The sequence below is a fragment of the Python bivittatus genome, unplaced genomic scaffold (assembly GCF_059951505.1).
Source record: "Python bivittatus isolate LINGU-HERP-01145 unplaced genomic scaffold, Pbiv_v1 ctg000480_np1212, whole genome shotgun sequence".
In the NCBI taxonomy this organism is placed as follows: Eukaryota; Metazoa; Chordata; class Lepidosauria; order Squamata; family Pythonidae; genus Python; species Python bivittatus.
In genome coordinates this window covers 97605459-97619780 of record NW_028277075.1, presented here as the reverse complement: position 1 = coordinate 97619780, position 14322 = coordinate 97605459, and the positions used below count along the sequence as shown (strand labels likewise).

General features: G+C 37.1%; 1 protein-coding gene across 4 annotated transcripts in view; it reads left to right on the top strand.

Annotated features, from left to right (window-relative positions):
• NEB (nebulin) overlaps nt 1-14322 on the top strand; it is a 211260-nt gene that overhangs the window by 148237 nt on the left and 48701 nt on the right. For 3 of the 4 annotated variants that reach the window (XM_088146548.1, XM_088146546.1, XM_088146547.1), the window contains 11 exons: nt 202-300; nt 679-789; nt 1992-2096; nt 4069-4173; nt 4353-4457; nt 5075-5179; nt 5859-5963; nt 8045-8149; nt 8940-9044; nt 10905-11009; nt 13780-13884. In XM_088146548.1, the coding sequence (XP_088002674.1) occupies nt 202-300; nt 679-789; nt 1992-2096; nt 4069-4173; nt 4353-4457; nt 5075-5179; nt 5859-5963; nt 8045-8149; nt 8940-9044; nt 10905-11009; nt 13780-13884 (1155 nt within the window). Of the gene's footprint in view, nt 1-201; nt 301-678; nt 790-1991; nt 2097-4068; nt 4174-4352; nt 4458-5074; nt 5180-5858; nt 5964-8044; nt 8150-8939; nt 9045-10904; nt 11010-11549; nt 11655-13779; nt 13885-14322 lie in introns of all 4 variants that reach the window. The other variant, XM_088146545.1, reaches the window with a different exon arrangement.

The following is a 14322-nucleotide window of genomic DNA, read 5'->3' as shown; positions in this document are numbered from 1 at the left end:
ATCAAACACCACGTGGAAAACTAGTTTTCCTATCCGTGCGTTAGAATAATGCTTTGGGATTCTAATACTTAGGATTTTAATGTTCCAATAGAATGGCTGTGTGATTTCCCAACATTCTAGACCAGTCCAGATTATTGATTCATGTGAAATGTATACTCTAATATGGAAGAGCTATATTCAATGCATGTTTTTATTTGACAGATTAAATACAAAAGTGATCTAGAGTGGCTAAGAGGTCTGGGCTGCTTCCTGTATGATACTCCTGATATGGTCCGTGCACGGCATTTACGCAAGCTCTGGGTATGCCTTTTCCCACCTATAACCATGAATGCTAGATGTATTTATTTTTTGCTCCTCAGTTAAAAAGATAAGAAACACTACAAGGCAAGGTTTAATATTTTTAAAGTGGCATATAAGATCAATATAAGATCAATTAATTAATCAAGCTTATATGCCACTTTAATCTCCACAATAAGTGGCTCACACAAAAAAAACATAGTATGAATATGTTTAAAACATAAGACAACATGAATCCATATTACGCTAATGCTCAGCCTGACATTCCACTGAAGTTAGAGAATCTTCCTATATTAGCTTTCTTTGTTAGTCTTCACTTTATTACTTAATTTTGTGGGGCTAATTAACTTGTGTTTTAAATAAAAGTACTTTTCTTTCCAGTCTCATTATGTGTACACTGATGCTGCAAAGAAGATACGAGACAAATACTCTTTGGTTCTGGACACTCCGGGGTACAGAAAAATCCAGGAGCTAAAAACCCATCTTAGTGAAGTAAGTTCAGTGTTGTTAATTTTCCCACAATGAAAAGCCCTTTAAATTCAATAGAAAAGCCCCCGTCCCTTCCTTACATACAGTAGTTGCACTATACGAAATTGGCAGAAAGTTGGACATTCCAGGTGGCAGACAACTGCCAATAATAAATGCAGCCAAGCGACATGATTATATTGACACCTGTTCAAATGTGAGATAGAGTGGGTGGTAGGACCACTTGGTTACTTTGCACAGTGAAGAAAACCCTGCAACTTTTTTTGGGTAGATAGGATATATGTAACCAAAGGGATCTTGTAGCTTGTAGTCTGGCTTTCAGCATAGCAAATTTCATACAGAATATAGTTCAGGTTGGGAAGGAGTGCCAACAACACTGATTACTTTTCATAGCAGGGAGAACAGAAGAGCAGGGGAATGAGAACAAGAGCAGAAACAAACCCATCAGATTAGCAGTTGGTAGTATCAGGGATCTGTGATTTGGGCAACTGCAAGGAAAACAAAACCATGGGCTCACCAGGGCAAAATAACCAAGGATCTTCTAGAAGAGCAAGCTCATGCTCCGTGACAAACAGATGGCATGGACAATCAAGCCATCATCTCCTCACCCCTCCCCTCCTTTTCCATAATAGGCTTTGATTGACATTATTGGGAAGTTATGATTTACTCATATCAATCAATCAATCAATCAATCAGTCAATCAATACAGTTTTGACCAAATTATAACCAAAATTGGTTATAACTGATACACACCTGCAAATATCAAGGAATCTTAGATCATTTGCTTTAGGAGTTAATTGCTGTAGGCCAAGTTCAAGGACAAAGGAAAACAGCTACTGTCCCATACTGTTTGCAAGTAAGTATCTGAAGTTTTGTGCTGCACAATATCTTTGGGCTAAAGGATCTGTCTGTCTGTCATAGCCAATGGTGCAAGCAAGGTCAGTCCAAGACATTTTGTGAACTTCCAATCATCTCCTGCCCCAAAATGAAGGTGGAAAATAATTAAACTATTTTGACAACCTAGAGAGAGATATTGATCAACACTTCATTCCAGGAAAAACGTTTAGTAATTATGGGTTAAATGTCCTACCTTTTAGCCCAAATCAACTGCTTTAAGCAGTTACTTTGTTTTGCCTAATGATGGGATAGACTGGGATTATATGTTTGGGGTTGTTCTCACAGTGTTGTGCTCATGTAACCCTTTCCAGATTGTATACCGAGCTGTGGGTAGAGAGCAAAAGACTAAGTACACATCAATCCTTGATACACCAGATTACAACAGGGCCAAAAGAGGGCAAAAACTGCAGAGCCAGGTATGTACTTGTTCAGCTGCAAGTATGGAAGTATTGTGTAACATTTTCTAATTATTTTCAAGTTTGTAAGGTTGACAAACATTGTGCAATCTACCTTCTTATGTTTAAATAGTTTATTCATTAAAATATTTAAAGGAACAGGATAAATAGCTGCATAAAAGAAAAAAGAAAGAGTGGATAAAGAACAAAATGTAGTAAATAAACAAGAAGTTTGCAAGTATCATACATTTTGAATTAATTATTAATGAATTAAAGGTTTGGAACTGTTCATTATGCCAACTTAAGAAATACCTAGAAATCTCTAAAAACTCTAAATATAATATCAACATTGATATCACCACTATTTGTAATTATTTAAAAGGAAGGAAAGAAAAAGAAAGAAAAAGAAACTAAAGAAAAGAAAAAAAAGTAAGAAAGTAAAAAAGTGGAAAAAATTAAAATAATAAAAACAATATTAGGAAACTATAACTCTCTTCACATACATAGCATAGATTTAAGAATTTTTTCCAACCGACTTAATCATGGCAATAAAAGAAAGCAGTATTTTCATAAACCTCCAATGTAATTTAATGGAAACTCTGTCACGCACACATAACCCTAACACTGGGTGTTTTTCCAAGTAATATGACATCCCTCCCCCCCACCCCGCCCCCACCCCGCCCCCACCCCCCACTGGCCAGGAAGCTGCAGGCAACTTTTCTTTTGTAAATCTGTGCTGCTGGAATTTTTGCCAAGTAACTGTGACCTGCTCTGCCCATCGGAAAGGATATATTAAGAGCTCTTCTCCTGCCATTGTTATGTGCTTTGTAATTGTGCAAATTACAGTAACAAATGATTTCCTGTGCTTGTAATTGTTGAGTCAGTTGAGTGGAATCTTCAGGTCCTCTCCACCTCCAAGAATTCTCTTTGCCTTAATTCCAGCCCAGCTCTGATCTATTGTTACAGGGCAAGATTCTTTCTCTTGCAAAAGGTTGTACCCAATATATGATGATGATGATGATGATGATGATGATGATGTCATCATCATCATCATCATCATCATGTCCTCCTCCTCCTCCTCCTCCTCCTCCTCCTCCTCCTCCTCCTCCTCCTCCATCATCTTCTGTACCTTTCTCACATTTCTGAACTGTGCTGTATTAATATGTCTATTATGTTATTATAATTGCAATATATCTGTACTGTTTTAATAGTATATTTATTAATGCATCACCAGCTTAAGGTAACACACATCCAGCTGGAAGGCATTTGCCTTTCACGTCATTTGATAACCTTTTGAAAAAATTCTTAAGGCTAAAGGTTGTGCTAAATTTTGGTAGCCAGAGCTGAGTTGATATGGGTGCAGGTGGTTTGGCATTTTAGCTTTTGTTACTACTATACTATGACTACATTGGAAGAAGGAACATGGCTCATTTATACCACATATTTGGCAATCCCTAGTATTTCTTGTACGGAGCTTGTATGAGGGGGCATAGAGAACTCTACCAGGCAATGCCCAAACTGGATTAACCGATGATCTTATGGTCTGATTTAATGTACTGCAATTTCCTCTGTATATGTGGGTATGTACATATATACATGTGCTTTTTCTTTGGGGTTTCTATTCATGTTTTCTTATTGTTTTTATTGTATGCTCCCTGGAGGAGTTATAGAGATGGGTGGCCTTATGCGTTTAATTAATTAATGAATGATATGTGTACATATCTACATACATGAATATTTAATGTAAGAAATATTCCAATCATTTTTTTTTAGGTGTTTTTGCTTGGCTGTAGAGCACATTTCTCACTGCAAAAAGCACTAGCTTTGATCTCTGAAGTCACTGATTAAAAAGTGCCTTTATGTACTGCCATTTAGAGTAGAAAGACTAATGGTACGAGTATGCCAAACTCACTGGAAGACAGAGTCAAGGAGTCTATTTTTTAGATATACATGAAACGTATCTGACCTGTGACAACTTTCTATTCTTCTACAGTACTTGTACGTTGAACTTGCCACCAAGGAAAGACCACATCACCATGCTGGAGACCAGACCCCTGCCTTAAAACTTGCTAAGCATGTGAAAGACTTTGCCAGCGAGGTAAAGGCTGCAACCAGCTGGGGGTGCCTTGGTGACAGATGAGCATGTTGCTCTTGTAAAGAGTAAGCCTTCAGGCCAGGCTCATCTGGGATGCTCAAGGTCCTCTTTCCCCTTTTATACTGTAGCCTATGTAGAGCACAAGTCTCAATATTAATCATACTTTTTTCTGTCCCCTTTAGAAAAAATACAGAGCACTGTATGATAAACTGAAGGATAAATATGTAACAGTCGCGGATACACCAATCCTCATCAGAGCTAAGAAGGCTTACCTGAATGCCAGTGATGTAAGTATATGACAAAAAAGGGACTTTTTAAAGATAATACATATATATAGTTTCCATACTATAGATAAGGTTATAGGAAGATAATTGGAGATAATCAATATTCTATAGAAACACTGGAAGATGACCAGAATTCTTATTATGTGGCTCTTCATAATCAAATATTAAATTAATACAAAAATTATTCAAACAGATGGAGCAATATTTACATGAACAGGGATGACTTTGAAATGTTTGTAGGAAACTAGGATTACTTAGAATCCTAGAATTTGGTTTATAGTGGAACATTCATCTATCTATCCATTGATACTAAACAAACAAACAAAAAATAAACAAAAGTATTATTAAATTGAAAGGGAAGGAACATTTACATTTGCAGAGAGAACTACATTAAATACACTGAAAGTTAAGCTGTCAGAATGTAATTGGCAATATTATGCTTATGTTAGGATTTGTACCTATTTTTGACTTTGTAAAAGCTGAACAAAACGAGTGAAGATAATGTCTGGCTCATCCAGCATCTGAAGACATAGTTCAGGACTACGAGTATTGTATTCGTGATATAGAAATATATTTGAAATACATTTGAAACATATGCCTTTCTGTTTTTTTTTAATCAGCTACGCTACAAAGAAACCTTTGAGCGAGCAAAGGGTAAATACCATACAGTGAAGGATGCCTTAGACATTGTCTATCACCGCAAGGTCACTGATGATGTCAGCAAAGTACGTATATGGCTTCCTAAATGTGCAATTCTGCTTGACTATAAAACATTCTCAATGTGCATTCAACCCAAGATCATCTGTTTTACAGGGCCTTATCTTTAAAGGGGTCCACTTGTCCCCCATCCCACCCACCTACCCAACCACAGGCAAATTCAGTTGTAATTAGGGAAGCTGCATCAATGCATCAAAAGCTCCCTTAACTCAGAACTTGAGTTTTTGGAGCTTCCATTAGATTTAGACTATTGGAAGTTACGCAACACTGTCTACCCTTGTCTTAATTTTGTGATGGCATTGCAGACATCCCCCCAGTATGGTTGGGGTGTGGATTTGGTATTACATAATGCTTCATTTGCCCCCTCCCTCACCTTCTATTTCTGATTTGCTGGCAGAAAGGAATTTCAAGCAGCAGAAGAGACTTGTGCCACATCCTGGCACCTCCATTCAGTGCATATTTTCCTTAGTCTGTGTTGCCTACATAAGGCAGCTCAGTTATGTCAATATGTTCTCCTAAAAATGACATACCAGTTGCAGTTCAAAATCTGTTTATTAGGGAGCAAGTTCCGTTGCATTTAGTGGGGCTTTCTTGTGAGGAAACATACATAAATTCTGATAGTTAGTGCATTGTGTTTGTCATTAATTTAATACTATTTATTCATTGCTTGCAAATTCTTTTTTCTAGGTGAAGTATAAAGAAAAATACATGAGTGAATTAGGATTTTGGAGATCTATCCCAGACCGCCCAGAACACTACCATCATCGTGCAGTCACTGATGCAGTTAGTAGTGTGAGTATTAGTTTATGCTGACCACTTGCATCTTGCACATGGACAAGCTTTACAGTGCAATAGGCTTGAGGATATCTAGGGTGATTAATTTATGATGCAATTCAAAAGTGGATGATTTTCTATTTTTGCTGATATGTTGGAGAGCTTAGAAATCATAACACCACCTACAAAGTGAACTCAAGAATGTCCATTGATAACCCTATAAATCTTGAGTGAATGTAGATATTTGGGCCCTCCAGTTCAAGAACTTTCCATCTGAGGATATCTTGGACTCACAGCTCCTGCTCAGAGAGTTGCCAAGAGGGCTTTCACACAGATTCATCTAGTGTGCCAGTTGTGCTGTTCCTGAATGGGGGGGGGGGGACTTCAAACAGTCCCTCATGGCCTAGTCACCTCATAAATGAACTACTGTAATGTGATCTACAAGGGGCTGCCCTTGAAGACTACTTGGAAGCTACAGCTGGTCCAGAATGCAGTGGCATGGGCAAGGATGAGCATGCCACACTATGCCCATGTGACACCAGTGTTTTGTAAGGTGTACTAATAATCTGTTGGCCTCTGGGTACTGTTCAAGATGCTGGTTATCACCAATAGATGTAATGGACAGAAGGAATAATCTTGAGGAACAGGAGGAAGAGCCACAACCAATACAGTGTTCAGATAAAAGAAATCTGAGTCCAGGGCAGAAGTGCAATTTAAGAACACCTCAGACATGACCCTCCCTAGTTCTCATGAAGATAAAGGGAGGGAAGCGCATTTAGACTTGCAAGATTCTGTTACAATAACCTTAGAATAATAGTAGTATTAGCTTGCATGTCTTTGGTTTCCAAGTTTGGTCAACTTTGGAGGACTGACAATAAAGCCCTTCATGGAATAGGATCCAGCTGTTTGAGGGACAGCCCATCTCTGATTGTTTCTGTCTGGCTAGTGAAATCAGGCAGAGTAGGTGTGTTTCAGGTCCCTTCAATAAAACAGTATCATCTATTGGGACCCAAGAATTGTGCCTTCTCTATTGTAACATCTGCCCTCTGGAACAGCATCCCCCCAGAGATATGTATGGCTTCCCACCCTGATGATATTCAGAAAGTCATTGAAAACTTGGCTATTTTCCTATGTTTGGGGCAGAGTAATGGTCGAGCCCCTGTATGATGTATTTTTGTTATTCAGTTTGTCTTCTAGACCCTTATGATCTGATTCTTTTATTGTTCTCATTTTTTAATGTAAGCCAGCCATCTGGAATTGGGTGGCCTCTAAATTGAAATAAATAAATATATAAAGATGGGTATGGGATCTAGAGGTGCTTTGCTGAATCAGAAACTGTTCCATTTGGACAAAGAGGAACCCTAATTTCTACTGAACTTTTTTTTTTTTCCATCTGGAGCTTTAGGGGTAGCTCTTTTGGAGACATTACAGGAGAAGAAAAGTGAAAGCAACTGCAAAAGAAACAAATTAGCATCTCAGATGTTCACTACAGTATTCTGTTGTGGCTGCTATGTCAGGAATGCCCATATTCAGAATTAATGAATGAGAAACAGTACTTACTAGCGGTTTCATCTTGTTTCACTGCAGTCATTAATGCAATGATAAATCCAACTGAGCTTAATAAGAGTTTGTGGACTGGAAGTACCTATTCAATAACTCAAACCAAAGATGGAATTTATTTTATTTTATAGACAGTAATGGTTTTAGCTTCAAAAAGTATTCTTAGAATCATGGTCTTAAAAAACAAGTCTTTGTGCTCTTGTGATTTAATGTGATTTAAGATCACTTGGGGGACAGTGAGTATGTTAAATCCAAATGACCATTACATCTGAATTTATGTCATTTGCTTCAGTTTACATAATTACAGAAATAATGTAAATTGATTCAAATGATACCTGGGCTTCTTCAGACACAACAGACCTTGAATGTTAAATGTAGGTAGTGTCCAAATGAAAAATGTACCTGTTGTATCTGAAGACTGCTAAACAGAGACTGGTTTGTTAAACTGAGGGTTTACGGTGTATCAAAAACAACACTTCTTGTAACTTCTGACATTATTTCATGAAGTTAACTTTGCTGTTACTATTTTGCTTTTGCAGGTTAAATATAAGGAAGATTTAACATGGCTCAGAGGCATTGGCTGCTACGCATGGGATACTCCTGATTTTGTCCTCGCAGAAAAGAATAAGGCTCTGTATAGTCCAGTATGTGCATTATTTATTCCTGTTCAGAGTTGAGAGAGGTGTTTCTTTGTGAAGAACTGATTTAGTTTCATAGTGGTAGGATTCTGCATACACAAAGGGAAAAAGCTTTGATACGGTGTTTAGAAATCAGTTTATTAAATTTTTTTCTAAGTAAACCTGCACAGGTTTACATTATGGATTCTTTATCAGCATGAACTTTTACCAGTTTCTATAACACTGTATCATATTCAGGTTTTGCCATCATGCCAGTTGAGTCAGTTGGATAAATAAATCAAGATTCATAATCTATTGCATTTAACATAGTAAGATGGTTAAAATGTTGGACTTTGACTGGAGAGACCCATGTTCCGATCCATCCTCAACCACAGAAGCTCACTGGGTGACTTTGGGCTAGATATATCTCACAAGACTTTTGTTGTGAGAGAAAATTGAAGGAAAAAAGAATAAAGTACAATACCTTGAATTCCTGGAGGAAGGATGGGGTATCAATCTAATGAATAAATATAAGTGTTCTGTAAGCTACCCAGAATTGTGATAGAATCAGGGGGGCTATAAATCTGATAAATATGTAAATAAAAATGTGCCACCCAGTTCTGTTTCTTTGGGTGCAGCAGACCAACAGGTCTCCATGTTGAAAACATTCAATGAATCATTTACTGACAGCTCACTTCCATTAGTAATTGTGAAAGAACTGCAGTATTTCACATCTTTACATTTGATCAGTGTTTGATATTGACTTCTGATTCTTTTGATCATATCCTTATAACTGTTGTATATTTGTTTTCAATAGTATAAGTACAAGGAAACATTTGAAAAGATAAAATCCAAGTTCAATTATGTTGCTGACTCTCCAATTAACAGGCATGTTAAATATGCCACTCAGTTGATGAATGCGGTAAGTAGATTAACAGACTCTTGTAATACAGGAATTGCCCACAATAATTCCATTAAAATTTCCTTGGCATAATCAATTGTTTTGTACTCCCAACATGCTTAACTAGGTCAGGAAAGATGGGGAGAGATTAGTTGGTTGAGAAACTTCAAAAAGGAGATAACTGAATGAGTTGGCTAACCTCAGGAGGTTAAATATAACCCAAAACAGACCTAGTCATGCCCAGAGTTCAGCTCCAATCTTCAGCCAGCCTTTCATGTCAATAGAAACACCTAAGCCCAGAGAATTAATATATTTTGCTACCTAGTCCTCCAACAAAGTTGGAGAAAAAGAGCAGCTGAACAGGCAAGCATCTTCATTACAGACCTTGCTCCCAAAATTTAGCAGCACAGAATATACCTCTTAAACACTGATTGGGAGCAGTGTCCAAACCACATCTACCGCCAGTTGCCTGGACAAAGGGAAGATACCACAAAGCTTTCTCAGTACTTTCCTGATACAAAGGCTAATGAGATAGTGGGCATTTCCTGGAGAAAGTGTGTAGGGACTTTGTATTTCCAAAATGGTGATTTTTGGTCCAGTTAGAGTAATTCTGTGCTGCTAGAACCACCAATAAAGATATTTGACTGGGTTAGAAGTTAATTAAACATCTTGTGGAAGGGAGTAGAGTTCTGAAAACATTTAGGGATAAAGCCATGTTTAGAGAGCTTCAGCGAAATAGTGTGTTCAGGGTTCTTTTTCTTTATGTCTTTGGAATTGCTGGCATTGCATGCATAGAGGTAGGGTTAAGAAGGTGTGTGAAAAACTCAAAATGAATTTTCTTTAAAGAAGTCCTGGTCCTCATACTAGATTTGATATGAATAAAGCTTGAGATTCCTTTTGCTGTAGTGCCCTATTTCATCTTGTAAGTAAATCTTATCATAGAACGTTAACTAATTTAAATTAAGATACAGCATAAAGAGAATTGGGTGAGTGGGAGGAAGGAGGTGGGTTAAGAAATTTGGGAGCAGTAGTAGGATCTCCCTAAGAAGTCACTATGAAGATGTGGATATCCATCACAAGGTAGATTTTCTCCATGTCTGATATGAAATAATGTATGAATTAATCAAGAAAAAAAATTAAGCATATAAGGAGTAGAAAATCATCCTATAAGCTCCTATAATAATGTGTGTTTAATATGAAAAATGAGTATTCCCCTCCCCCCCCAAGATACATCTGTGTTTTAGAGCCACTTTCTTTCTGCTGAACTTTCCTTCAAATATAAATCAAGCTAACTTTCTTACATTTGTAGCAGTGAAGTAAGTATATTAGCCTCAATGTAGCACCAAGGTCAGTCTCATGAAGTTAAATGATTTTGTAGGATGCCAAACTTTTTCTTAGTTAAATATGTTCTATATTTTGCTATGTCTCCATAATGAGTTAAGTCCAGACTCTTAATTTGAATCTACATTGTAAGTGTTTATATATTCTGAAACCCACATAAATACTAACTGCATTTGTCATAATGCAGTTGAACTTAGAATTTTGATTAACTCGGAGAGTTAAAAGACAGGCTGCCTAGTTTGATGTTTTGATTTTGTACCTTTAAGACTGACATCCTATTTTTACTGGACCTGGAAGTAAGCCATTATTCAGGCTTCTTTCTGAGTTAAGTGGCCTAGGACTGTTCTGTTAAGTTTATAAGGTTATGTTTTCTTTTAAATATATGTATAACTGTTTTCTGGGGGGATAGGGGTCTTCTCTATTTTTTTAATGGGTGAATGAATTTAATGAGTAACTAGAAGAGTTTTGTTTAGTTGAAGATTGGTGTTAAAATGTCTTTGTACCTCTCCATATATTACTTTCTGATGCTGCTTTGAGCAGAAGTTGTACAAATCTGAGTATGAGAAGAAGAAGGATAAGTATTCCTTTGTGGTGGATGACCCTAAAACCTTGCTGGCCAAATGGGGAGGCGAATTAAGCAGTCAGGTACTGTGATCCTGTTGGCCAGGATATTCGGAATGTGGCTGGTGTCATTTGTGGATGTCCATTCTCATACGTCTGAAATGTCTCTAGTCCGTGATGTTATAGGTTTGATCTAGGATATTCCAAATGTTATGTCTTTTATGTACTGAAAACTATCTGTACTTTGCCACCCAAAATTGCTCAGCGGCTTTTTGAGTGAGCCTGTCCATACTCTGTGTTCTCATAAGTTATGTTCCAATGGACAGTGATGATTTCTGTACTCCATTTCAATTCAGATTTGGAAAAAAAAAATTAGGTCTGAGTCACTCTTATGTCCCTATTGTTAAAAGGGCAGCACTGTGTGTGATGATGGCAAGATAATGTCCAGTTTTTCTAATTTGGTTATGACATTATTTATGTTGCCTCTAGTGAATACTGTTCATTGGTGTGATTTTGAGAATACATGAGTATTCCAAAGGCCTAAATCTCACTATCTGGGATCTAGAGCTATTTTTGTTGTCTTCACAAGTCTTTCTTGTGCTTCATTGCTGTTTGCATGGACAGAATAAATATAAGTCTAGTGCCAAGTTGTTCCTGCAACATGGATGTAATGAAATTCTGCGACCAGATATGCTGACAGCATTGTACAACACACATCAGTCGAGCCAGGTAATGTATTGTAGTAGTAGTTGTTGATGATGTAGTAGTAGTGGTAGCAGTAGTAGCATTATAGTAGATTGATGGTGTTGATGTTAGTGAATGCTAAAAGATATAATTAAAAATGTACATATATCATAGCCCTTTGTAGACATTAAATCTCTTGACAACACACACTATAGAAATTGGTGGACTGATTGAAGAAAGAGAAGCTTTGTCCAATAAGCATTAATGGAGACCCTTTAGAAAGGAATGGGCTTGATTTTGAATCTTGCCATTATTTGCTATGGATTAGAGCACATTCTCTACAACCAGCAAAAATATTAGGAAGGGGAGAAGTGTCTCCCTCTCTGCACACATGCCAAATCTGCACCCCTCTGCAGCAGATACAAGTATGAATAGGATGAGTAGGATCCAAGTTTTTTTCTATCTCGTCTTCCATGCACATCATCATGATGGACATTTTGCCCCCTAAAGTAGCTAAATTATATGCTATATTAGATAAATTAATTCATTTACTACAGATACCAATAAATGCAATTTGTTCTTGTTTTCCTGGCTTTTACCTTCATCAGGACAACTTGCCTTGTACCAACTATCACATTTCTTATTCTTCTGGGGAAGAGACTAGCCCCAGAAATTATTGTTCTTTATTTGGAAAGCCTTCTCAATTTTTGTTAAATGTTGGGAAGGAAACATCTGGCCAGCATAGTTTCCCTTTTGTGCACTTGACAGTCAGTGTTCACCTCTTCTACTAAAAACATCACCTTCATTCTGCAAACAAGTATCAACTGGAATAGCTGCAGCCGAGTGCTTGACGATCCAAGCAGTAATTGTTATGATGCCAAACTGTATTGGTTAATTACTTAAATAACTGTATTTACTTCCCCTAAAATTAATAGGGTTTATTTACACATAGTTTTAGATTTGGAATGTTAATTAATTTCAAAATTAAATTCAGTTTCCCTGCATCTAGCCTACACAAATGCCTTATTTATGGCATTGATAAGCTAGCTTTCTCTTAGTATATACTGTTGTTATTTTGTATGTGTGCCATTCATTGTGCATGCATTTATTCTTGTCTTTATGCATGCCCTTTGTTGTCTTTCTATTTATTGTAATGCATGAGAAACAAGCAAAACTGGTTACAATTTCTATCTTGTCTTTACACCACTTTGAAGATGCTGAGATTCTTTGTAAAACTGGTCCCCCAAAGATTTTCAGCTGAATAGAATAATTTATAAAGATTAATAATAACATCTGTACCCATTGTTCCAAATAAGTAATGCATTTTATATATTTTTAAAATGTCAGTACAATTAATAGTCTCAGTATTTTCCCTTCTGCTATAATTTCAAAATATTGTTTGGATTTACAATTAGTCTAAACAGTTTTATGACATATTAATATAATAATCAAAAGTAAAAATTAATTCAGGAAGTTCGATACCAGCATTTTTTACTTAATATGCAGTTGTAAGATGGGCCAACCACCCCTAATTTTTGTTGGCTTTATGGATTCAGTGATCCTGAGTTCATTCTACTCTTGTGCACTGACCAGAGTCTGTATGGATTACAACAGAAAGGAAACACTATAAAATGAATAAATAGATACTTAATAAATCTAAAATATGTTATTTACATTCTAAAAGATGCTACTTACCTGCTCTGCTTATTCTTTCTAAGAGATCCTTTGATTTCAAGCACAACCAATGTTTTTATCTGCTTGGATCAAATCCTGCTAATTTACTCCTTTTATCTATCATGTTCACATCCTGTCCCGAGGCTATATGGGATTATCTCAGATCCATTCCCATATCAAGCTGGTGGGAGGGTTAGAGGTGATGATTCACAGTAGCCACTCCAAAGTTACATGGCTGAGAGGTGGCTGAATGTATGCTCTGCAGTTTATTTTACTCCTGCATCTCATTGGCTTCCTTCGAACTCAGCATAACCAAAAGCAACCCAACTGACATTTCCGTTGTGTGGGCTTGGCTCCCCCATAGACAGTTTCAGTTGACTTCTATGCAGCTGTTGATAGCAGGCAGGCTAATTCTAGCTCTCTTCTGAAAAGGTGTATTGGTGGTGTTTTTGTTACTGCCATTCCATATCACTGTTACTTGTTTTTCTTTCAACAGTACAAGTACAAAAGGCTGTATGAAAAGCAGAAGGACAAATATACAACTATTGTGGATACTCCAGAACATCTGAGGACTACCAAAGTCAACAAGCTAATCAGTGATGTAAGTGCTGAGATTTGAAACAAGTGGTGTTAAGCAACTATTTTTTGTAGATACTGTTTTAGGAAATGGCATTCACAGTGCAATTCTATACATGACTATCCAGAAGTAAGCCCCATTAAGTTCAATGGGACTTACTCCCATGTACATATGTATAGAGCAACATCCTACGTGTCTTCCTAGCTTCATTTCTGTGTGGCAGTGTTAGAGGATAGGCAGGGTTCTTAGGACTGAATGTGTAGGAGATTTCAACAAAAGAAATCCATCCTGCCAGTTCTGAGCTGCCCCCCATGCCCCTGGCAAGTAATGGGAGGGATAGGAAATGAATCAGTGGTGATTCTCTAACTTAAAATTCTCAAATTAAATGATAAGTTTAATTCAGTGATTTGGGGGGGGGTGTTCTGGAGAAGATATGGGTCACAAGTCTGACCCTTTCTTCAA